This window comes from Dama dama, chromosome 22 (genome assembly GCF_033118175.1).
Source record: "Dama dama isolate Ldn47 chromosome 22, ASM3311817v1, whole genome shotgun sequence".
In the NCBI taxonomy this organism is placed as follows: domain Eukaryota; kingdom Metazoa; phylum Chordata; class Mammalia; order Artiodactyla; family Cervidae; genus Dama; species Dama dama.
The window spans coordinates 24,654,120-24,679,493 of NC_083702.1; the positions used below are offsets into that span (position 1 = coordinate 24,654,120).

Below are 25,374 nucleotides of genomic sequence, written 5' to 3' on the forward strand. Positions count from 1 at the left end.
CAACACAACGCGGAATTGAGAGGTGAGGTTAGGTTTACATATACCACTGGAGCGAGAGGAAGAGAAGCCAGGAGGGTGCTAGGCCCTAGTGTGTGTGCTACATCGCTTCAGTCGTGTCCGACTCTTTGCGACCCTATGGACCGTAGCCCGCCAGACTCCTCTGTCCATGGGATTCTCCAGGCAAGAATACTGGAGTGGATAGCCATTTCCTACTCCAGCGGATCTTAGTGACCCAGGGATCAAACCCGCATCTTTTATGTCTCCTGCATTGGCAGGCAGGTTCTTTATCACTAGTGCCACCTGGGAAGGCCACTAAAGTGTCAGTCGCTCTACTAACACTTGGAGAGTTGTGTTCTACTCTTTGCAACCCCGTGGACTGTAGCCTGCCAGGGTCCTCTGTTTCTGGAATTGTCCAGGCAAGAATACTGGAGTGGGTTGCCATTCCCTTCTCCAGGGGATCTTTCAGACCCAGGGATCACACCTGGGTCTCCTGCATTGCCGGCAGATTCTTCATCGTCTGAGCCACCAGTCACCACAAAACTCTGAAAACGTGTTGGTCCCACACTTTCGTAGGAGTGTGGGTCTTGTCTGGGGAGGGCTCTGAATGAGTGGAGGGTTTTAAGAGATTAGAATGGACCTGGGGAGCTCTTAGTAAGGGGCCAGGTTCCCCCCGTGCCATAGGGATGGTCTGCATTGTTTTGGCATCTCTATGGTGTTGTCATCTGTCTGGGTCCCGCATCCAGGCGTCTGCAGGATAGGGTTTCTCTACCGCAGCAAAAGCCATTCCAATGGCCACATGACTCACTGCAGTGGCCCAAATGCAACTGGAAGACCATTTGAGTCACCTTTAGGGGAAACTGAAACTGGTTAATTAGACCTGAAACCTGTATTCCTCATCTCAGGGGGAATACACACTCCATGTGAAGACCCCAAACCGCAGTCCTGGAGCTGGGGAGTTCCTGTTTCATCAGGTGACTCAGCAGAGAGCTGTAAGCAGGAGTGGAAATGCCTCGGCCCCTGGTCCCTACTGCGCCCTACTCTTGACCACACGTGCAGGGGGTGAGCCCTAAACTGTCCTCTGGTCTCCTGAGCGAGCCTGAGACACTCCAGCAGCCAGAGAAGGGGGGTTTCCAAGCCTTTTCAATGTGCGTTGTCTCTGACCTTGGAGTCAATGCCTCATTGCCACTGGCAAAACATTCGCCAACAGTTAAACTCTGCACACAGTACAAGATAGAAAGCCAAGACCTCTACTTCCCGGCCCCTCCCCGCCCCAGCCAGCAGCTTACGCGGTTGGAGGGGTCGGTAGGTTGTACTCCTGGTCCTTCACCCCGGTCAGCCAGTAGGTGGTCTCAGCTCCTCTTCCCTAGAGAGACAAGAAAGGTGTGTACCACGGAGGCCCAGAGGCAGCCGGCTCTAACCCACCGTTCTGACAAGTATCATCTTCCAAGAGACCTCTCCCCTCTGAGTTTGTCATCAGAGCCTATATTTCAATACAGTACCTGTTCCTGGTATGATTTGTGTTATCTCTAGACCAATCTTTATTTCCAAGCACCTTTAAAAAAGTATCTCTCATCCACCAGACATGTGTTTTTCTTTTTTTCCAAACTAAAATTTTCTTTTATTCCCCCAAAGACATTTCCAAATATCACCTTAGCAATAGCACAAAAATTCTAAATGAAGAAGGAAGAAAATTCATCTATGATCCTGCTACTCCAATGAATCCAACTGGTTTCTGTCGTCCACATTTTATTCTGGCCATTTTTGCCGCAAAACTTTTGCCATAGTTTCCCCACCTGAAGTGTGTAAATTACAAACACAGGTGCCTCATAATAAACACTCACTAATTGACATTTGCTAGGTACATCTGCAGGCTGTAAAATAAATGGAAGCAACAGCAAATTCTTTTCTGGCTGGAGTGTTTTGTGTTTGAAAAGCAGACTGGATAGTTATATTTTTAAAAACCACTCATTCAAAAAAAATTAGTGGTTTGGGGCTGTGTTTGGACTGTAATATTTGAACTTCCCAAGTGGCGCCAATGGTAAAGAACCTGCTTGCCAATGCAGGATATGCAAGAGACTTGGGTTCAATCCCCCGGAGTAGGAAATGGCAACCCACTCCCGTATTCTTGCCTAGAAAATCCCACAGACAAAGGAACCTGGCAGGTTACAGTCATGGGGTCACAGAGGCAGACACCACTGAGCCCATACACCTAACTACCTGGACTGTAATAATTCACACACCACTTCTATTTTGGGGGGAACACTGCAGAGAATGTGTTTACGGAGAAGTAAAAAAGCCAGTGTGTTGTTCGGACACAGCTACCTAAAGGAGGCTCTTCCAAGTTGCTGTCAGTGTAAAGGCCAGCGCTGCTATGGCTGGTGGAGGCAGATGGTCTTAGCCGATCACTGGCTTCAGACCAGTTGGGACAGCATGACGCGTCTGGAACAGGGATTCCCACACTTCTATATGCATCACAGTCACTTGATTAAAATACAGATCTCTGATCTATACCCAAAGAGAATTGGACTCAGCAAGTCTGGTCGGGCATCCGTGCTTAATTGCTAAGTCATGTCTGACTCTTTGTGACCCGGTGAACTGCAGCCCGCCAGGCTCCTCTGTCCATGGGATTCTCCAGGCAAGAAAACTGGAGTGGGTTGCCATGCCCTCCTCCAGGGGATCTTCCCAACCCAGGGATCGAACCCATGTCTCTTATGTCCCATGCGTTGGCAGGCAGGTTCTTTACCACTAGCGCCACCCGGTGGAGCATCCAGGCATTTGCATTGTAACAAGCTCCTCAATGACGCTGAGTCAGGATCGGGGGCCACAATTTGAGATTCACTGGCCCAGAGCCTCAGAGCAGCACGGCAAGAGAGGCGGCCTTAGAGAGCAGCGTCCTGCAGTGAAAGCGAGGATGTAAGTAGATGGATGGGGGCTTTAGCTTAAGTAAGATCTGCAGCAGACACTGCAGCTCTTGGGGTGGAGGAGGAACCGGGAACAAATTTGGGCAGAGGTAGAAGAAATGGTGGCAGCATTTTATAATGCAGTGGCTATCATTCACAACATCAAAAGGGGTTTCTGGAGTAAAGGAAAGGTCTGAGTTTATAGTCTTCAGTGGTGGCATCTCCTACAGGGAAGAGTGGGTGATAACTGTGGGGAGAACAGAAAAGGATTCTTCATCCTTGTGCTCGTCAGCATCACTGACCTCTGGATGTCCAGTCTCAAAGCAGGCATCCCCTGGGTGCTGGTGTGAGCTTTCTTGATGGGTTCCTTACCTTTAAGTAGGTTTCTCCTCTTACTTCATAGAGGAACTGGCACTCTGTCCTCTTCAGGATGGCTATGGTGGAGCCGCTGACATGGATTCTCAAGGCTGAAAATGCAAAATAGATCAATGAAAACCTTGTCCATTTTGAATGCTATCATAAGGCCCCGTTTGTTTCCCCTTGAGCCAGAATATTTACTATGAGTGCTCTTGACAGCTTAGATATTGTCATAAAAAAAAACAAAACACTTTAGAATAGCATCGGTGAGATGAGAACTATCATCAGACATGGGGAGAGGGTCTAGTGCTGGTTTTCAGGATCCTGAGTAAGGAGCTTACATTACATTACATTATATTACATTAAGCCCTGGAGCTTCTCATTCCAGCTCAGAGAGGGGAGCCCCCTGGGCCTGGGTTTGGATTTTACTTTGTGGTGCTGAGCTAAAAAGCTGGAATTTGGTTTGGGGTCTCCATGTAAATGGCAACCCACTCCAGTATTCTTGCCTGGAGAATTCCATGGACTGAGGAGCCTGGTGGGCTACAGTCCGTGGAACTGCAAAGAGTTGGACATGATTCAGCTAAAACTTTCTTTTACATGGATCTAAGACTATTCCAGGTAGAACATGCCTGAATGCACTGCAAACGAACCCAGACTAATAAGAAGAGTTAAACGAAGCCATAAAGGAAGAAAAAAATTATGATCAGTAAACGGCAATATGTAGCAAGGACTGGATTGACCCAGGCTCACAGTCAGTCAATGTGAAGAGTCATTCTTCACGTTCACCTCACTGGCAGTATTATGCATTTTTATCCTACAGTTCCCCTTGGTTGGGAGACAGAATCTTTGTCCTTTAAGAAAAGTCCTCTCCTTTCTTACGGAGGCCAGTGGATTCCATCCGAGAGGCTGTGTTGACTGTATCTCCAAACAGGCAATAACGAGGCATCTTGATCCCCACGACTCCAGCAGCACAGGGACCTGTGAGGGACAGAAAGCAAGAAGGTGGAGGCCACGGGAGTCCCAGAGTGGTGTAAAGGTGGGTGAGCCTCTTCTCAAGATCACAATGCTCAGTGCCTCATTAGATGGGAGAAGTGGTTTCAGGGGTAAAATGTGAGCTGTGACCTCGGCTCTAAATGAATGTATTTGTTGGGAGTAGCATCATTATCCAAATCACGCTTTCAGAAAGTGGTTTGCTGCATAGAAAAGCACATTTTCGAGAAACAAGAAGACATTTTGAGATCAGCATGCAAAGGTGGAAAATGCTCCTTAATATATTACACAGAAGGCTCTCAGGAAGGATGGAGACCATCTCACCACTTTCTTGTTGTGCCAGCCACACAGCCCAGAGTTCTGAACCATCGGGGGGCACAGTGCACTGAAGGCTCAATGGCCCGTTTGTTTTATTTTGGGCTTCCTTGGTAGCTCAGCTGGTAAAGAATCTGCCTGCAATGCAGGAGACCTGGGTTTGACCCTGGGTTGGGAAGATCCCCTGTAGGAGGGCATGGCAACCCACTCCAGTATTCTTGCCTGGAGAATCCCCATGGACAGAGGAGCCTGGCGGGCTGCAGTCCATGAGGTTGCAAAGAGTCCCCCATGACTGAGTGACTAAGCCTGGCTCAGCACAGCATTTTAGGGATTGGTGGTCTGATGATGGAAGACCCAGATGACAAGGACTTGGTACCTTCTTCCATGAGCTTTTCATGCACCACGTGAATGCAGCAGGAAGGGGGAGCCTACGACACAAGGATACCCCAAAAGGCAGAACAAAAGCCAAGGCCAGATGATGCACAGGGGCTTATAGACAGGGAAAAAGGGATGCTCAAGCAAGTATTTGTGTGGAAAGACTGAATGCAGGGAGTTAAAATTTGCAGAAGTTGAAGATTAACTCAGAAACTGCAAAACCAGGTTTTGGATAGAGGTAACTATTGATTTTCTGGTTTGTTTATCAGGTTTTGATCTATATGAATTTCTTTATAGATTTGTCCTTTGAACACTGTTGTTTACAGACATTGAAAAAAAAAATAGAACATTAAGTTGGGCATTGCTTATGTACACTTGAAAAAAAAAAATACTGAGTACTGAATCTTCCCTGTTAGGTTCAATGCAAAAATACAAAACAAAAACAGACAGAAGCAGCAGCAGCTACTTGATTAGATCTCTGAGGAAGCTAAAATATGACACAGATATACTTATCTACGAAACAGATTCACAGACATAGAGAAAAGACTTGTGGTTACCAAGGGGTAGGGGAGGGATGGACTGGGAGTTTGAGATTAGCAGATGCAAACTATTTTATATGTCTGTATAACCAAATCACTTTGCTGTATACCAGAAACTAATAAAACACTGTAAATCAGCTATATTTCAATTTAAAAAAAAAGGTCTCTAAAACGTCTCAATCACATCAGAAAGATAATAAAATCCATTTAAGATACTGTAATATTTTACTGGAAAAAAATTTACAGAAGGCAGAGATGGGGAGAGGGAGGGAATGGGGAAGAGATAAATAGTAAATGTGCTGTGCTGTGCTTGGTCGCTCAGTCGTGTCCAACTCTATATGGTACATGGACTGTAGCCCGCCAGGCTCCTCTGTCCTTGGGATTCTCCAGGCAAGAATACTGGAGTGGGTTGCCATGCCCTCCTCCAGGGGATCTTCCCAACTCAGGGATCAAAGCCAAGTCTCCTGCACTGCATTGCATGTGGATTGTCTACCATCTGAGCCACTAGGAAATAGGGTGACTTAAATAGGAGATCTGGAGCTTGTTATTTTAGTTTGTGGTTGGTGTTTATTATCATTCCATGAGTGCTGTCGTGACTGTTGTTTCCTAAAACTCTCCAGACACTCATTATAGGTCTAATTATGTCAGGATGTGTAACTGGACCTTGTATTTGGCCAGTGGATTCAAGAGTAAGCCTCATGTGAAAACTGATCTCATCTGAGGATCCTTCAACCTTTCTAATTTAGTTGGTGTGCAGAGGTACACACGGTTCCCGACTGCTACAGTGCTCAGCTGCGTACCGGAGTGAATTCCAATGCGAATCCATATTGGGAGGCCAGGAAGATGCTCCAGCTCAAAGGTCCCCACAAAGCTGAGGAGGTCCAAGGCCATCTTGGCAATGTCTATTGCATGCCGGTTGCCATTTCTCTTAGGCAAACCGCTGGCCACCATGTAGGCATCACCAATGGTTTCCACCTGTGGAAGTAGTTTCTCATCAGTGAATCTGTTCCTTCTAAAGGCACCAGAAAGTAAACAGAAGCAGTTTATTGCACATCAAATTCAGAAATGTTTGAGAACTCATATGAGCATAGACCTGTACACTTATTCTGGGACTACTTCAAGACCGGTACTATGCTAATTTCTTTAGGGTTTTTATAGCCTAGTTAGGATGTGGTGTGTGCATGCTCAGCCATGTCCAACTCTCTGTGACCCTATGGACTGTAGCCTACCAGGCTCCTGTGTCCATGAAATTTTCCAAGCAAGAATACTGGACCAGGTTGTCATTTCTTTCTGTAGGGGATCTTCCTGACCCAGGGATCAAACCCGTATCACCTGCGTCTCCTGCATTGGCAGGCAGATTCTTTACCACTTTGCCACCTAGGAAGCTATAACCTAGTTAAAAAGCTGATGAAACAACTACAAAGGATTTTAACTGAGTGAAGTACTTTATAACAATGTAAGTCATGCAGATGTGGTGACAATTCTACAGTGTTGAAACAATCTGAATGGCTTTATGTAATTTTAGCAAACCATCTCTAATTATCAGAAAAGTCATGTTTAGTGCTTTACTTTTCAAAAACTATTTGATAAAAAAAGAATTGTAGGTTCCTCTAAGACATAAAGGGGCTTCCCTGGTGGCTCAAGTGGTAAAAATTCTGCCCGCAAGGCAGAAGACCTGGGTTCGACCCCTGGGTTGGGAAGATCTCCTGGAGAAGGGCATGGCAAGCCACTCCAGTATTCTTGCCTGGAGAGTCCCATGGACAGAGGAGCCTGGCGGGCTACAGTCCACGGGGTTGCAAAGAGTCAGACACGACTGAGTGACTTTCATTTTCACTTCACTAAAGACGTAATACACATTCTTGTACCAGATGCTTCCAAACACTTTTCTTGTAATAGGCAGTAGACTCCTATTAACATTATTCTTTGATATTCTCCCTTTTAATCTCATTTTCATAATCATATGCATGGTTCATATGTATTGGTTAGTTAATTTCTTCTTTCTGAATATCGCTAAAATGCATAATCACTTTCTATTGAACTGGAACTCTTGTTAGTAAGACTTTCTGATCTACACAGGGTGAGAATTTAAACTTCTGACCACTCTTATTCTTTCACTTCACTAGTAGCTCACACTCAACCACTAATTTACTCACTCTTAAATGACAAAGGAAAAGACCTGAGTAGAGTCAGCTCTCTGACTCTCTAGGTTCCGCACTGTGGATTCAATGACCCATGATTCAAAAATATTTAAATAAAACTCCAGAAAGTTCCAAAAAGTAAAACTTGAATTTGCCACAACTCCAGCAACTATTTTACATGGCATTTACATTGTATTAGGTATTATACGTAATGTAGAGATGATTTAAATTAGAGTACATGGGTATGCACATAGGTTGTATGCAAATACTATGTTATTTTACACCAGGGACTTGAGCACCTGGGGACTTGGGGATCCAGGACAATCCTGGAAGCATCCTGAGGCAGAGGTGGTAGGGGTTGCGAAGGAGAACTGTAATAACAGAAACCGCCAATTCTGGCTCTGCTGACCTGGGGTCAAACCATCATTTGTCTGTTAGGTGTAGTGGTTACCTTGTACACGTCGTGGTGGTCCAGAATGTGGTCAAAGTTCTTATAGATGTCGTTGAGCATGTCCACCACCTCCATGGGGGTGCTGTACTTGCAGATGGTAGTGAACCCTACAATGTCACTGAAGTAGACTGTGACCTCCTCGTAGAGTTCAGGCTCCACGAAGCCTTTCTCCTTCAGAGACTTGACCACGAGCCTAGATGAGGAAGGTAAAAACAGGGCCCTCAATTTCAGTAAATCCCTTCTTCCTCTACGGAAATCTTTGAGATAGTACTAACTGTTCACCAGGAATTCTAGAACTGAGGATTTCCAATGAATGGTGTGGCAAGGAACCAAAGACAGTTTGCAAATACTAAGTCTAGGAACATATCACACACACACAGCACATTTATGTGGCCTCAGATGAATAGGAGGTTCAGTATTAATACTTGATTATAACTCTAATAAATGTGAATGTTCAGTTGCTCAGTCGTGTCCGGCTCTATGCGACCCCATGGACTGCAGCCTGCCAGGCTCCTCCGTCCATGGAGTTTTCCAGGCAAGAATACTAGAGTGGGTTTCCATTTCTTCCTCCAGGGGATCTTCCCCACCCAGGGATTGAATTGAATTGAATTGCATGGAATTGAATCCGGTCTCCCACATTGAAGGCAGAGTCTTTACCATCTGAGCCACCTGGGAAGCCTTCCTGCACTAAAGATGGCTCCTATCTTACTTTTAATTAATTTTTACTGGAGCATAGTTGCTTTATTTATAAAGTGTTAGTTTCTACTGTTTGGCAAATGAATCCGCTGTACATATACGTATATCCCCTCCATGTTGGACCCCCTTCCAGTTGAGGTCACCCCAGAGCAGCAAGTAGAGTTCCCTGTGCTATTCGGTCGCTTCTCATTAGTCATCTATTTTCTGTGTGTACATGTTAGTCGTTAAGTTGTGTCCGACTCTTCTGTGACACAGTGGACTGCAGCCCGACAAGCTCCTCTGTCCATGGGATTTCCCAGGGAGGAATACTGAAGTCAGTAGCAATTCCCTTCCCTAGGGGATCTTCCCAATGCAGGGATCAAACCTGGGTCTCCTGCATTGCAGGCAGATTCTTAACCTTCTGAATCTCCAGGGAAGCCCCAGCGTCTATTTTATACATAGTATCAACAGAGCGAACCTGCCAATCCCAATCTCCCTATTTCTCCCTACCCACCCACCCCTTTCCCGCTTGGTGTCCATACATTTGCTTTCTACACCTTTGTCTCTATTTCTGTTTTGCAAATAAGCTCATCTATATCATTTCTTGTAATATGGCCTCTACTATGAGGCTGAAAGAAGATGGCAAAGAAACTAATGCTTTAATTTTTATTTTTGTATAAAGGAGAGACAGTGACTGGCCTAAGGTCTCCGACTCAGTAAAAGTGACCAACAGGTGTTGGAATCTAGGTGGCTCTAACTCTGCCATCCATGCTCCTTCCATGGCACTGGAAAACAATCTCTTTCTTTTAGCAATTTAGACAGTGCAAACCGGGACAAAGCTTAGCAAGAATGTGCATCTTTAAACACAACGATCTGATGAAGAAAATGCAAAAGGGAGCAATCCTATATAAATGTAGAGAAGGGACTTCCCTGGTGGTCCAGTGACTAAGACTCTGCACTCCCAATGCAGGGGACCCAGGTTCTATCCCTGCTCTGGGAACTAGATGCCACACGCCCTAATTAAAATTTCACATGCTGCAAATAGAACTAGATGCCACACGCCCTAATTAAAATTTCACATGCTGCAAATAAAGATCCTGTGTGCTGTAACTAAGATCCAGCACAGCCAAATAAATACATAAAAATAAAGTAAGAAAAGTACAGAGAAAACCAATGCTAGACAAATATGCTTTGGCTTTCAGCGTTAGGGGCTGAGGCACAGCTCTGGAGTCCTGTACAGTCCCGTCCGTGGAAGGACTTCCTTACCGTGGGAGCAACATGAAGTTAAGCTGGTCGGCCCTGTCCCTCTCCGCCTTGTATAGCTGTGTCCTTTCTTCCACCAGATGTTCCAGGTTCCGGGAATACAGCTGTAGACGTCGGATCAAGGTATCCATGTAACTCTCATTTTTTTGGTCATGGAAAAGGCTGTAGGTAGAGACAGATAAAAGAGCTCTCCATATTATTAAGAAAACATGAATATTCATTAAAGCAATAGGCAGATATTAAGGACAGGTAATTAAAGAAAGAATAAAAATGGTCAACAAATATAGAAAAAAATTTAATCTTGGGAAGGATCAAAGAAATAGAAAAGACACTAAAAAAAAAAAAAAGAAAAACAAATGATAGCACAATGGTAATCAATGTAAATAAGATGGAGGAAAAATATACATTATAGTCTTCCTGGAGGGAAATACGGTAAAATGCATCATAAATCTTAAGAATGCTTATGTGGACCAGCCTCTCAATTCTACTTCCTAGAATTACCCGAAGGAAACTCAAGAATGTGCTAAAAGTGAACTATAAAGAAAGTCAGAGTTATTCCTCCCAAAGAATCATTTAAAAATTACCCTAAATGTGTAACAAAAAGTAATTAAATTATTATGAAATGATGGACTATCAAATACAAGTTAAAATCATGAAGTACATAGAAAGATACTACTTTTACATTATTTAAGTGAAAAAAGCCATTTATGTAATAGCAAACATTATCATCTTATTTTTAATTTTTGAAAACTGGTCATTATTTGTTGAAAAATAGGTGATGTTTTTACTTTCTTATTTGCCTATTCATATTTCTAGAGTTTTAATAAGGAACAACTTGAAATAAAGGGAAATATAAGAAAAGAACCTCGTATGGCAGAAACCATCACAACATTGTAGAGCAATTTTCCTTCAATTAAAAAATAAAAAAATAAGAGAAAGAATCAAGAAAAGTAAAACTGAGCCTTATATTATTCCTCAGAATAGAGAGTCAGGGTCCTAAAGCGAAAGCCCTAAGTCTATTTTGTTAGATCAAGATGACTTAGATGAGATGCCAGCTCTTTGTGACCCTGTGACCCCAGGATGTAGGGCCCAGGGGTCCTGCAGGACCCGGGTGCAGACCCCAGCAGGAAATTAACTGTTGTGAGAACTGGAGACAATGTTCATGACACAACCCACGGGATGAATAAATCGTACTGTTTCATCATCATAACAACAATTAAACTTGCCATTTCTGTGCTCAAAAAGACAGACTATGTTGTAATCCCGTTGGTATGGGGTGGGATGTTTGTTAAAAATTCAATACATTTCTTCAGTTCAGTTCAGTCGCTCAGTCATGTCTGACTTGCTTACTATGTTGTAAAAAAAAAAAAAAAATCCCCCCAAACAGGAAATTAACATGTGGACTTTCCTCGTAGCTCTGTCAGTGAAGAATCAACCTGCAATGCAGGACACCCAAGTTCCATTTCTGGGTAAGGAAGATCCCCTGGAGAAGGAAATGGCAACCCACTCCAGTACTGCCTGGAGAATCCCATGGACAGAGGAGCCTGGCGGGCTACAGTCCTTGGGGCTGCAAGAGTCAGACAGAGCTGAGTGTCTAAAGCACCACCACCACAGTACTATTAACTAACATATAGATTTTGTTCAAATTTCACAAAATTTTATGCTAGTGTCCATTATTTATTTTTATACCTTATTCAATTGTGTACCTTATACAGTTTCACATTGTATTTAGATGCACTGAGCAGCTTCAGATGCATGCGACAAATTCTGGTAAATTCTTTTATTTTTATTCTAAGTATTTTCTAATTTTCCTTGTTATACCTTCTTAGATACACCCATCATTTAAAAGTGGACATTTAATTTCCAAATACATGGGGTTTTAAAAAATCTTTAATTTCTCATTTAAATGCTTTCTTCTCTGCAATCACCGTGTTTTTTCATTAATCTGACTTTATTGAGGCTTTCAATGAGACCTTTATTGAGATCTGTCTTGGTAAATGCCACACTGGACTTGAAAATAGGTGCATTATCTTCAAGTATCTTCTGATATTGATTTCTAACATAATTTTACAGTGATAAGAGAACATACTGTGTATGATTTCAATACCTTTAGACCATGAAATGTTTGCACCTTGTTTTATGTCCCTGGATATGTTCCAGAGACTCCTAGTTTATAGTCTATGGGAACCTGAATAGAATTTGTATCCTACTGTTGAATGAAAATTGTATAAATCTTAATTATATTTAGTTGGTTCATGGTGCTTTTCAGGTCTACTATATCCTTCTACTTTTCTGTATATTCATTCTGTTAACTTTTGAGAGTTTGACATTGAAACTCCAACTAAAAATCTTAGTTTATCTACTTAAAAAATAATTGTAATATATAGTGGAACTATATGTAACTTTGTTTTGTATTTTCCAAGTCTCCTGTAAATGTATCATACTTTCATAATTTAAAAAATAAAAAAGAGAAAAAAATTCATACATTTCTGAGTTCTATCACAGACCTATTACAACTGGAAACTGCTAGGTTTGGGATGAAGAGAAATTTTTAACAAGGTCCCCAGGAGATTCTCACCCGAAACCATAAAGAAATAGAGCTGGGTTGAAAGAATGAGGGAGCAGGTGGAAGGGATGAAGATGGATAATCTGATTTCATGATGAATTGATTCAATTAAAACAGTTTCCTCAACCTCGGCTGTGTATTTTAATCACCTGAGGAGCTTATTTAAACTCCTGATGACACCCTGCACCCAGATCAATTACATCAGACTCTCTCGGGTAGCACTCCGGCATCACTAGTTTGCAACTATCCCCAGGTGATTTCAATGTGCAGCCAAGTAGAGAACCACCACATTAAAGGCTAAATACCAGGGGCCTAGTTTTGTCTTCATGAGCTCACATTTCATCTGTCACACATACAGTTTCATCTGCTCTTAGTAATAGATCTGGGAAGGAATGAAAAAGAGCAAGATTGAAATCATTTATTATTTCCTGCTCTTTTCCCCCATTGAGTGGTTTGATCAAGCAATCAATGGCCACACTTTCATTGTCTGCACTCTACCCCAGAAGTCCCCAACATTTTTGCCACCAGGGACTGGTTTCATGGAAGATAACTTTTCCATGGACTGGGCAGGGGTGGGGGTGGGGGAGGGTATGGTTTCGAGATGCTTCAAGGACGTTACATTTATTGTGCAATGTATTTCTATTTTGTGGCAATCTCAGGATACTCTGCCCTAACTTTAGGGTTAGGGCTCACGCTCCTATGAGAATCAAATGCTGCTGCTGATTTGAAAGGAGGTAGAACTTGGGTGGTAATGTGAGCAAAGAAGAACAGATGAAGCTGCCCCCCAACCCCACCTCACCTCCTGCTGTGTGGCCTGGTGTGGGGGGTTTGGGACCACTACTCCACCCCATCTCAGTCCTGGGCTTTATTTAGCTTCACTAAGTGCCTGAGTCTTTCACTTAACGAAACTACAGAAAGAGCTAGAAGGAACTGCAGGAATCATCTACAGAAAATTCATTCCAATTTTACAAGCAACAAAATTGGTAACCATAACTAGCTATTATTAGATCCTAGCCTAGAAACTGGATCTCCTAGAGCTATTTTTCTCACTCTGCATTGTGTCTGCCTCCAAACATGGAAAATCTAAAATTCAACCTTACTGGATAACTGTACGTTACTTTTCTCTTGATCCTGAATTATACTCTGATTCAGCCAAAGTTCCTGATCTTACGATTTTTAAAACTCTAAGGAACTTGCTGATGTTAAGAATTATCCAGGGGTTTTAAGATCCTCAGGATTCTACTAGACTTCTAAATCCTAATTACCTGCAGAAGAGTAAGGGAACTATATTTTTTTAACAGATATAATCATGATCAGTCAGAATCTATTTTCTAATCAGGCTCATCTTGCCCTTGAACATATAGTACTTAGCTTTTCAAGTGATTATTCCTCGAGAAAATGGTCTGTTCATCTCCATATCATTTTAATTTTTTGGAGACAGGTGTTGTAATCTGTGATTTTTCATTAGAAAAGGCATTCTCATACTTAGCTACCACTGAATGTCAACTATTATTAGAAAAAACTGAAGTTAGTGGCGAAAAGTAAAAATGTCCGCCATACCCAAATATCTTGGCCAGGGTATTCTCAATTTTCTTGAAATCTGGCCTCTTTTCTGGATCTTCCTCCCAACAGTTTTTGACAAGTAGATAGACCTGGAAGAAAGAAGAGGTCGAACTGAAGTAACTCAGAAAAAGACAAATGCCATATGGTATCACTTACATGTGAAGCCTAAAATATGACACAAATGAACCTACCTATGAAAGAGAAACAGACTCACAGGCTTAGAGAACACACTTGTGGTTGCCAAAGGAGTGGGGAGAGGGAAGGACTGGGAGTGTGGGGTTGGTAGATGCAAACTATTACCTTTAAAACAGACAAAAACAAAGTCTTACTATATATAGCAGAGGGAACTACAGCCAATCCCCTTGGGATAAACTATAATGGAAAAGAATATGAAAAGGAATGTATAAATGAGTCACTTTGCTATACAGCAGAGATTAGCACAAGACTGTCAATCAGCTATACTTCAGATAAAAAAATAAGAGGTGGATTAGCTTAGAGGGTGGTATCCTGTACTATTCTGTTCCGTGATGTAAGCAACTGAAGCAGGGAATATTTTTAAAACCTCTCAACTCTCACAACAAGTATGAAATGGCCCAGTTCCCTGTGGTCATCATTGCTGTACTACTCTGCCTCACCCCTCCTTTCGATCCTAGGCTAGGGAGAAAATGGCAATATTGATTTGGACGAGGTGGGATGGGAGAGACAAAACGCCTTACGGACATCTGCAGGGTTTGTGCTGGGGAGGGGTATAAATAGCTGGGCTTGGTGAGTACCGGGCAACTCTAAAACGAGAGTGAAGCTCTATGACATTCGTTTTCAACTGTGCCTGACCATGGGGTTGTCTGGGGAGCATGCACAAAATTTCTTAGGACTTCAGGAGCTTCTGAATTAATTGGTTTGTGAAGGCACCTTGTTAGGGTTCTCAGATGTAGCAAAAAAAAAAAGTTTAACAGGACACCCAGTTAAACTTGAATTTCAGATTAAAAAATTAATAATTTCCTTAGCACAAGTATGTCCCAGGTATGACATGGGCAGAGGACATTAATCTATGTACGTTTGTAAGTTTCCCAGCTGCAGTGAAGAGAAACGAGGAAGGCGGGTTGGGGTTGGGGGAGGTGGGAGGATGGGAGGGATGGGAGGGTGTGTGTGTGGGGGGGGTGGGGGGTGGGGAGGAGTACAGAGGAAGAGGGAGAGGACAGGAAGCCCATGGAACCATCATCTAATTTGATACGGCTTGTTTGCAGCTTTTGTGGGAATCAAAAAGCATGCTGAAGGGCATTTGCTTTAAGTTAAGTTTGTTCTTCACTCTGAACACAAACAGGATCACAAGTGGTACTAGATACAGTGCCTGTCTGCATTCTTTTGCGTTAATGAAGAGTCCCTGGGGAGGGAGACGACCACGGTATAGAACTGTAGTTGCCCATATTCATCACTAGGTGGTACCCCTGCCTGGGAAAACGATCCGCTGGCTGACTGCCTTAGAGGATGGGACAGAAGCGCCAACAAGTGAGCTGATACAGCGCGCGTGCGTGCCAAATTGCTTCAGTCGTGTCTGACTCTGCAACCCCATGGGTCCTAGCCCACCAGGCTCCTCGGTCAACAGCACATGCCCTTCAGGCCAAGTCTTGGAGTTTCAGACCTGTATTCTACTGGAACCAGCTACTAGAAGAAGTAATCGAATTCCTCATTTCCAATTCCAGAACCATCCAGCCGCACGAGTCAATGGACAAGGAGGTGGCTTCGGTGAAAGCTGTTTTAAACATGAGGATATACTCAGACTAGAAAGCAGGGTTTGAGAGGAGAGATACTGATGTGCGGAGAGGAATTCCAGGATCCAGAAAAGCAGCAGGAAGGGAAGGGATGAGAAGACAAGATAGGAGTGGATGTAGTTCAGAACACCTTGGGGTACAACCTGCCTTTCATGTTGAAAAACAGAAAGAAATAAAAAAGGCCCATTTATGCTCAATAGAGTCTGACCATAAACCTCATCTAGCAGGTCACTTGCAAACTGAAGCAAAATGTTTTTATCTTTATCCTGCAAGGAATAAAAGTTTAAAAAAAATTTAACAACCATAAATATTTTTTCAACATTTACTCACCATATTCTGGATTAGAGAAGCTCAGATAAAATTCAAAAGAAAAAATTAGAATTTTTCCCCCCACAGTCCTTAAAGGCCTTTGTGAGGGATTATAAAACAATTAAGCAAATACAGAAAAGTCTCCATTTTCTTCGGAGGAAGGATAGAAAGAGTGAAAGTACATTTCTTTATTGTTTCTAGATGTTGGCATATTTATTTTATAATCAGGAGGTAGTTTTATAAGCCTAATAAGTGTATCACAGAGACATCTTGCTCTTCCAGCTCCTGAATACTGAGAATGTGATGTGCGCTGGAGGAGCTCTTTTGTGTGTTAGGAGGATGGACAGATTGATAACAGCTCCCAAGGATGTGTCCCAACCCCCGGACCCAGTGAATGCTACCTTACTTGGAAAAAGGGTTTCTGCAGGTATGATTAAGGATCTTGCAATGGGAAGATAATTCTGGATTATCCTTTTAAAAAAAGTTTTTTTAAAAAATCCAATTTATTTTATTTTATTTTTTAACTTTTTGGCTACAAGGTATGTGGTATCTTAGTTCCCTGAGAAGAGACTGAACCATGCCTCCTGCAGTGGAAGTACGTAGTCTTAAACAATGAACCACCGGGGAAGTCCCTGGACTGAAACTTCAGTACTTTGGCCACCTGATGTGAAGAGCCGGCTCATCGGAAAAGACCCTGATTCCGGGAAAGATTGAGGACAAAAGGAGAAGAGCGTGGCAGAGGATGAGATGGTTGGGTCGCATCACTGACTCAATGGGCATGAATGAGTTGCAGCAAACTTCGGGAGACAGTAGTGAAGGACAGGGAAGCCTGGCGTGCTGCAGTCCATGGGGTCGCAAAGAACTGGACACGACCTAGCAACTAAATAACAGCAGTAGTCACATGTATCCTCATATAGGAGAAAAGTAGATTAGACAGAAACGGAGAATGTGGCCTGGAGGCAGAGATTAGTGTTGTGGCCACAAGCCAAGGCATGTCAAGAGCCACTAGAAGCTCCTGGGAGAAGTGAGGAATGGATTCTCCTGTAGAGCCTCTGGAGGAGGCATGGCCTCTGACAACTCATTTCAGACTTCTGGCCTCCAGGACTGTAAGTGGATATATTTCCTTGGTGTTCATCCACCGAGTTTGTGCTCCTTTGCTGCTGCAGCCCCAAAGAAACTCCTGCGGGAGACATACTCACTTCCAGCTCTTTTTCCTCTGCTGTTTCCAGGAACAGATCGGGGCGGAAGGGTTTCACTCCGTTGGAATTCTCCACTCTGAAAATCTTCTCTGATGGGACGAGAACCATTCGAATTACAAGAAAGAATGCAGTGTGAAGAAATTTTAGCAGCAGCCTCCAGACTCTGAATGGGTTCCCGGACCCTGGATGGGGAGCCGGTGGGAGTGTGGCAGAGCCTAGGCTAGCACTCAACAAACAGATGTGAATGAATGGATGAGCCACCAGGGGAAGAGGTCTTAGGCCTCTTACACCCAGGAAGTACTTCAGTTATAGCTACAAACCCTTTAAGCTTAACTCAAAGACCACTGTCTTAGGGAGGTTTCCTCTGACCGAGATGCTAGCCTGTCCTCCCTACACCCTTCAGCTACCTTCATCCTTCATACTGGCAAGAGCTGGTACACAGTAAGTACCCAGTAAATCGAGAATTGGATGAACGGAATGAAACATGTCCCCCCAACAAGGACCTACTGTAGATCACAGAGAACTCTGCGCAATGTTTTATGGCAGCCTGGATGGGAGGGGAGTCTGGGAGAGAATGAATACATGCATATGTATGGCTTAGTCACTTTGCTCTCCACCTGAAACTATCACAACATTGTTAATCGGCTATACCCCAATACAAAATTTAATAATAAAAGAATAGTCAAGTTTAGTATTCCATGGGGAGTCAATATAATCTCTAAATCAACTTTCTAAAATTTAATAAACTATGCTACCCCCCCCCCGCCCCCCGCCACACACACACACATGAGATGGATAGCATCACCGACTCAGTCGTCATGAACTTGAGCAAACTCCGGGAGACAGTGGAGGATGGGGAAGGCTTGGCGTGCTGCAGTCCATGGGAGTCACAAAGAGTCAGACACGACAGCCACTGAACAACCGCAACAATGCCCCCCCAACACACATAAAGAGAGGACATGTGACAAAACTACTAAGAGATATTCTCTTAGTGAGACCTCAAGGATGTATGTGGGCCTGTTAGTGATCTAGTTCAGGTGTTAAAGACGCATATCTCTTAATGGAATCAGAAGGAAAGCAGGAAATTTTACGGCACAGCCCTTTAACTCAATAATGCTGACAGTGCGGGCGGCTGGCAGTAGGGCACTGGCCTACGCTTTTCAGAGCCCTCTGACATTCATACTGTCATTGAATCCCTCCAACCGCCCTGTGCAGTGAGGAGCGCGGGAGTGACACTGCTCTCGCTGACAAGGGGACTAAGACGTGGTCACAGAAACCTCGGGGTCTCGGTCAGCCTAGAATTCCTGCCGGCTCCCAGAGAAGGTCCTCACCTTTCTGGTCCCGACAGCTGAGCGTGTAGAAGGTTTCTCTCCGCTGGATGATCTCCTGGGCGATGATGCCGTAGCTGTACACGTCTCCTTTCTGTGAAACGCTGGCTACGCGGAGATGCTCCGGGGCCGTCCACAAGTCTGTGTGTTCAGCATTGAGACTGTGAGGTTGAGGGGGTGAGCCGCCCAGAGATCCCCGACACGCTCTTCAAGTCCCTCCACCACGCTCATGCTGGCGATGGGGGCAGAACACACACTTGCCTTCCCAGCTGACTAGGTAATGCCAGGATCTGGGTGAGGAAACATGTCATGCCTTCCCTAAAACTGCCTGGGTCATAGTCCTGAAAACCCTCAAGGTCTACCTAGAACAGCGCCTGGGTACAGGGAATGCTCAGTAAATATTTGTGGGGTGAATTCAGTAGAATGTAAGAGACTGAGGATTTAATAGTTTATGGAACATGCAGCATAAAGCTATGAAAGCCTTTATAAACACTTTAAAATTATATATTTATGTATTTTATGTAACATAAAACATTGTGTGCATGCTCTGTCACGTCTGACTCTGTGACCCCATGGACTGCTGCCCACCAGGCTCTGCTGTCCTGGGCTCGCCCAGGCAAGAATACTGGCGTGGGTTGCCATTTCCTTGTCCAGGGGATCTTCCTGACCCAGGAATCAAACCCAGGTCTCTTGCATTGCAGGCAGATTCTTTATCACTAAGCCACCTGGGAAGTCCACATAAAACACTACATATATATAAATACTTAATAAATATATATTTACAAATTTTATGTAATACAAAACATATTTCTTTTAGTAAATATAAATATATTTACTATATATATGTTTGGTGGTGGTGGTTTAGTCCCTAAGTCATGTCTGACGCTTTTGCAATGCAATGGACTGTAGCACCCCAGGCTCCTCTGTCCATGGGATTCTCCAGCCAAGAGTACTGGAGTGGCTAGCCATTCCCTTCTTCAGGGGATCGAACCTGAGTCTCCTACATTGCAGGTGAATTCTTTACTGACTGAGCCACCAGGGAATTGCCATATATGTATATTTACTAAAAGGAAATAGTGGGCTTTCCAAGTGCCTCAGACGGTAATGAATCTGCCGGCAATGCAGGAGACACGGGTTCAATCCCTGGGTAGGAAAGATCCCCTGGAGAAGTGAATGGCAACCCACAACAGTATTTTTACTAAAAGAAAATGAGGACAGCACATTTAAACAGAGAGACAGTCACTGATAGTTTCCAGATGTGATACAGTAGCAGCCATGAGGTCAGTTATTACACAGATGTGCTTTCTTTGGTTCCTGTGGTATTCTTTAAAAAAAAAAAAAAAAAGCATACGATTTACTCACATTTTACTAGTGTGCGTGCTATTACTAGTGCTTCCCATCAAGTTCATTTCAAGAGTGAAGCACTCCTGTGTCTGGCTCCTGTAGTCACTTGGGCTTGGGACCCCCATTACATACCTTATTTATAATAATGGGGGCATGCAATTAATTATTCTCCAACATTCCTTGGGAGTTTTCCAGGATCACCTAGCTTCCTGTAGACTTCTTGAGATTTCTACCTTCAGCAGTTTCAATTAAATAAATCAACAGATTTGTGTGTTTAGGTATAGTGAGATGTTTATAATAAAGCACTCTTTCCCCATTTGGCTTTCCATCCGTGTGTTCACTGCCTTTTCAGATTTATGTCTTGTGAATTTATGTGGCTTGTGATTCATTAACAATGGATCCTAATGGTTGGGCTTGTAGGACAGGGAAGTAAATCTACTTATAATAAGATTTCAGGTAACCAACCCCACAGGTAGGCTCATATAACTGGATGTTCAGGAGGGCAGGCTTGGATCCGCAATTCATCTGATTTTGTGTCGCGGTGAGTCATTTCATGAAGGGGATTTGCTCACTCCATGATGAACCTGGGCACGCAGTAGGTTCTCAATAAGCACTAACCGGATTTAGTCCAGTGTCTTAGCATCCTTGACATAGCTAAAGAAGTGGGTGCAGGATTGTAATTTTTAATCTATTATGGAAAACTAAATGGATTGTAGAATTTACTTTTTGAGGAATTTAGTTGTATTTTGAGTCATATATGAGTCCTAGCCCTCTGAGGCTGTTTAACCCTGAGTTCTAATAAAGGACTGGCAAACAGTCAACATGAAAAGCCCGTGATACTTTACAGATCACTTTTTTTTGACCTTCATCACCACTCCTGAAGAATATATTTTACCAATAAGGCTTTTTTTAAGCATCATCATTTCTGATCGTTATCACAGATAAACGAATGATGTCTAGAATTTGGAAAGGGGCTTCAGTCTTATACTCTATCTTTTTGGGCAATTCTCTTAGCCTCTCTGAGCTTTAGTTCTGTCTTCTATAAAAGAGGAGGGTTCAATAAGGGGATTTCTAAGGTCTCCTATGGCTCTAACTTTCTGTATTTTTTCACAGTCCTGCCTCCACAAGCCAATAACTCTTTCATGATTTCTCCCTTAAATCAAGGGACACACAGCTGAAGGAAATCCACAGAGGAGATCTGTTCAACTTGACAGGTACACGCTGAACACTGAGAAGGGGGTAATGCTGGGGAATGAGCCAGCTACTGCCTCTTACGGAAGTGTTTTCTCTGGTCAGTATCACCATTTCCTGAGCACTTTACATGGACTTGTGCAAAAATTAAAAAAAAAAAAACAAACATGTTTAAGTAGGAAACTAGTGAAAATTTCATTCATGACAGACCTTTTCTTGGAGGCAAAATGGAATTGCAGCCAAAATCGGTGATCTTCACCACCATCCTACTGTCCACCACGCAGTTGGTCGATTTCAGACGGCCGTGGACTTCTGTCTTACTGGAGTGCAGATAGGACATTCCCTGTAGTTTTTCAGATGACAGGAAAACAAAGAGATATGACACTCCTCAGCTGCTCTGTCATTTTCAGGAAGGAGATGACTTGGTGAAATCATTTCGGCATGTGGACAGAATCACTGTCGAGTTTTAAATTTAACTCCATTAACTTATAAAATATTGTTAAAGCACTAACATTTGCCTAAGTACTGCATCCAGTTTTGAAGGTTATTTAGGTGACACAGTAGAAGGCAACTGTCTAAAGACCCTGGTTAAGGAGTTGTAGATAATATGAAGCAAAGATTGATCCTAATTTTTTCTTTTTAAGTGTTTTTGCTTACCACTTATTCAGTTTGTGACCTTGCGTATGTCTCTGGTTCTCTGCTACCTCAATATGAATATGAAAATAATATGAATAATAAGGCTTTGCCTTCCTGAAGGGAGAAGTTAGGCTAGATTATTTCTTGAAATCTAATTGCTTTCCATCTATTTTGAAACAGAATGTTTCATTCCGTTTTGAAAGAGGAAGTTCTTTTTTGGCTGTTGTGTCTCCCCCTGGTGGCCAGAGGGGTTGGTACTGCAGACACTAGTTACCAGCCTTGGTCCTGGGAGTGAACTGAGGCAAGTAAGATATTGTACTACACTTTTTTCCCCCAACTGATTCCGATTTAAGAAATTAAGGTGATTTAAGACTGCATCAAATAGCTCACTCTTGGGACTGGTTTTTCTTCATTCTTGAATAGGGCCCTAGTTACTGGTAGCCACTTCCTTTTCATAGCATGTCTAGGAAATATACATGTCCAAATTTTTTTATTGCCTCATGCAAGATGAATGCCTGCCCTTATATTTTCTCTTACATTGAGGTGAAGATTCAGTTATCTTCCCTGAAACTTTATGTGATTTTTTTTTTTACTTCCAGCAAATCTATGAAAATGTGTGCCTGCAACCCAGTGAAGAAAGAATTTAATAATAAAAATAATAAGTCAATATACATATTGAATACTTGCTTGTCAGGCCTTATACAAAGCCCATGTGTTGTTTCATAAAATCTTCACAAAAACCCTAAGACACAGGTAATACTTTCTTTTTTTTTCCAAGGTAATACTTTCATTATCATTTTACAGACGAAGAAACTGATGCGATAGCTGGCTAGGTCCGTTTTCCCGATTTAACTTTCATAAATATCTTTCATGTCTGTGGGTCTCTTACCTTAGCAATGTCATACAAGACAGAGATCTTAAACTCCCAGTCCATGAATGTACCATCAGGGTAAGAAATTGTGTCATTTAAAACTTCCTGAACAGAAGAAAAAGAAAAGGAAGATGAATTGCCTAAAGGATGCCACTGTAGAGAGATTCTTACAGGCAAATAATGATCTTCTTTTGTTTTTTATTTTTTAACATTTTGATCACACCCCAAGGCATGTGGGATCTTAGCTGCCCAACCAAGGATTGAACCCATGCCCCGTGTGGTAGAAGCGTAAGTATTAACTATTAGACTACCAAGGAAGTTCCAGTAATGATCTAATCATGAGTCTTTGGGCTCAGGAACAAGCTGGAACTTCATTGTCTTGTTTTTCTTGAACATATGTTTCTTTTCTCTCTAAGAAACACTAGGTGGTTCTTTATCACAAGGAGATGAGCATGAGGTGCCCACAGATCCCAAATCCTGGTTCTTCACCAGACAGTGGTAAAGGAATGAGCAGGTACCTGCCAGGAGAGGGGGCTGGTGAGCCCGATTCACAAGTGCCTGGGCTGCAGGCTCTGTGTCATCAAAAATAACACTAGTGTTTTCCTACAAGGAATTGCTATCAGGATATCCCTTCACTAGGCTTCCTTTTTTTTTTTTTCCCATTTATTTTTATTAGTTGGAGGCTAATTACTTTACAATATTGTAGTGGTTTTTGCCATATGACCCAGCAATCCCACTTCTGGGCATACACACTGAGGAAACCAGATCTGAAAGAGACACGCACCCCAATGTTCATCGAGGCACTGTTTATAATAGCCAGGACATGGAAGCAACCTAGATGTCCATCAGCAGACGAATGGATAAGGAAGCTGTGGTACATATACACCATGGAATATTACTCAGCCATTAAAAAGAATTCATTTGAATCAGTTCTAATGAGATGGATGAAACTGGAGCCCATTATACAGAGTGAAGCAAGCCAGAAAGATAAAGACCAATACAGTATACTAACGCATATATATGGAATTTAGAAAGATGGCTTCCATTTTTACTTAGAAGACCAACTGCATCAATTGGTTTAAGAGCTCTCTAGGTGTTCCGTTCGTTTATTAAGTCCTCTGTCACTAAGACAGAGCTCTTGAATTTTTGTGTGAACTGTATGGCCTAGAATTTTGAACTCACAGTATTAACGTGGTGATGGTTCTATCAAGATATAGGGTAGTTAAACTAAGCTAATTCTTCACAGTAAAACTCTAAGCAGGACCCTAACTGAAAACCTAACAACAGTTTCTTGTTTGGGGAAAAAGCCCAGTTTTAGCTTAGGTAGTGTACCAGCAGTCTCCAACAAAGGGCCCAGAGTCATTGGTTGTTTCAGATGAGGTTGCTGAAGCAGTGGGTAACCCATCAGTTTAAGGGAGGGGAGTTATGAGCAGAAAGACTCTTCCCTTAGCACCTGATATATGGCTTTTGTTTATTTGTTTATTATCTCTTCTCCCTATGAAAATGTCCTCTGTGATAATCTTCACTTACTGGTGTATCTAAATTTTTTGTCACATTGAAACTAAATGATTCAGATATGGTCTAGCCCTTTATGGAAAGTATTTCTAATTTTGAAAGACTTGAATTGTTATTATTAGGAATGTGTTTATTTTATTGTATCAGCAGCAATTTAAATGAACATTTTCAGCACCAATTAAAATGATCTTATATAGCCTTTCTCCAAAGACCTTTTGATATGATGCATTAGAGTAATATTTTTTCCATTCATAGAACTAACATATCTAACTGTATTATGCTTTTCATATATGACTTGGCTTAGAGTTACCTGTATTGCGTTTATGATTTTTCTATTTATATTGATAAATGACAGTAGTCTTTAATTACATTTTAATATCAACTTTATGCTAGCCTTGTTGAATGTTAAATGAATTTAGAAGATGTTCATGTTTTTCTTTAACTTTAGAACAGTGTTTATAGACAGTGAGAATTATTCATTGAAGTTTAGAAAAATTAAACTGAATCTGGTTTTCTTTGTAATGGAAATGTTAATGTCTTCTACCATTATTGACTTCCTTAAGTTTTTACTTCTTCAGTCAAGTTTTCATAATTATATTGTTTCTGAAATTTTTCCCTTTTTTAGACTTTATAATTTAATAGTCATGATATATTCTTTCATAATTGAAAGCATCTTTTTCACAGCTTTTTTATTTTCATTTTATTTTTATGGTTGCTTTAAAGATTTAATTAGAAGTATAAGAGGCTTGTATATTTTATAGTTTTTTAAAAATAACTCAAGAATGCACTTTAAAATTTTATGAGTTTTATAATAATTTAATTGTGGTTTCCTTTCCTTTAGGCCATAGTTATTCTAAACTTTTCACTGAATACTTAGATTTTTTTTTTTTTCCAGTTCCATGGAGATAATACTTATTTATTTATTTATTTAGCCTTTTTTATTTATTTATTTTCTTGCCTTCTTTTTACCTTTTATATATTTTTTTGCCTTTTTTTGCCTATATAAATAAAAAATATTTATATATTTTTTGCTTTTATTTATTATTTTTTTTCTTAGATTATTTTTTAAAGACAGAACAG

The 25,374-nt window shown here is 42.0% G+C and overlaps 1 protein-coding gene across 3 annotated transcripts in view; it reads right to left on the reverse strand.

Moving 5' to 3' along the window:
- Positions 1 to 25,374, reverse strand: part of GUCY2C (guanylate cyclase 2C) — a 63,854-nt gene that overhangs the window by 925 nt on the left and 37,555 nt on the right. For all 3 annotated transcript variants that reach the window (XM_061125055.1, XM_061125057.1, XM_061125056.1), the window contains 11 exons: positions 22,798 to 22,884; positions 21,483 to 21,615; positions 18,741 to 18,878; positions 17,410 to 17,498; positions 14,130 to 14,221; positions 10,007 to 10,165; positions 8,066 to 8,258; positions 6,277 to 6,451; positions 4,137 to 4,235; positions 3,273 to 3,367; positions 1,287 to 1,363 (listed from right to left, as the gene is read on the reverse strand). In XM_061125055.1, coding sequence (XP_060981038.1) covers positions 1,287 to 1,363; positions 3,273 to 3,367; positions 4,137 to 4,235; positions 6,277 to 6,451; positions 8,066 to 8,258; positions 10,007 to 10,165; positions 14,130 to 14,221; positions 17,410 to 17,498; positions 18,741 to 18,878; positions 21,483 to 21,615; positions 22,798 to 22,884 — 1,337 coding nt within the window. The remainder of the gene's footprint in view (positions 1 to 1,286; positions 1,364 to 3,272; positions 3,368 to 4,136; positions 4,236 to 6,276; positions 6,452 to 8,065; positions 8,259 to 10,006; positions 10,166 to 14,129; positions 14,222 to 17,409; positions 17,499 to 18,740; positions 18,879 to 21,482; positions 21,616 to 22,797; positions 22,885 to 25,374) is intronic.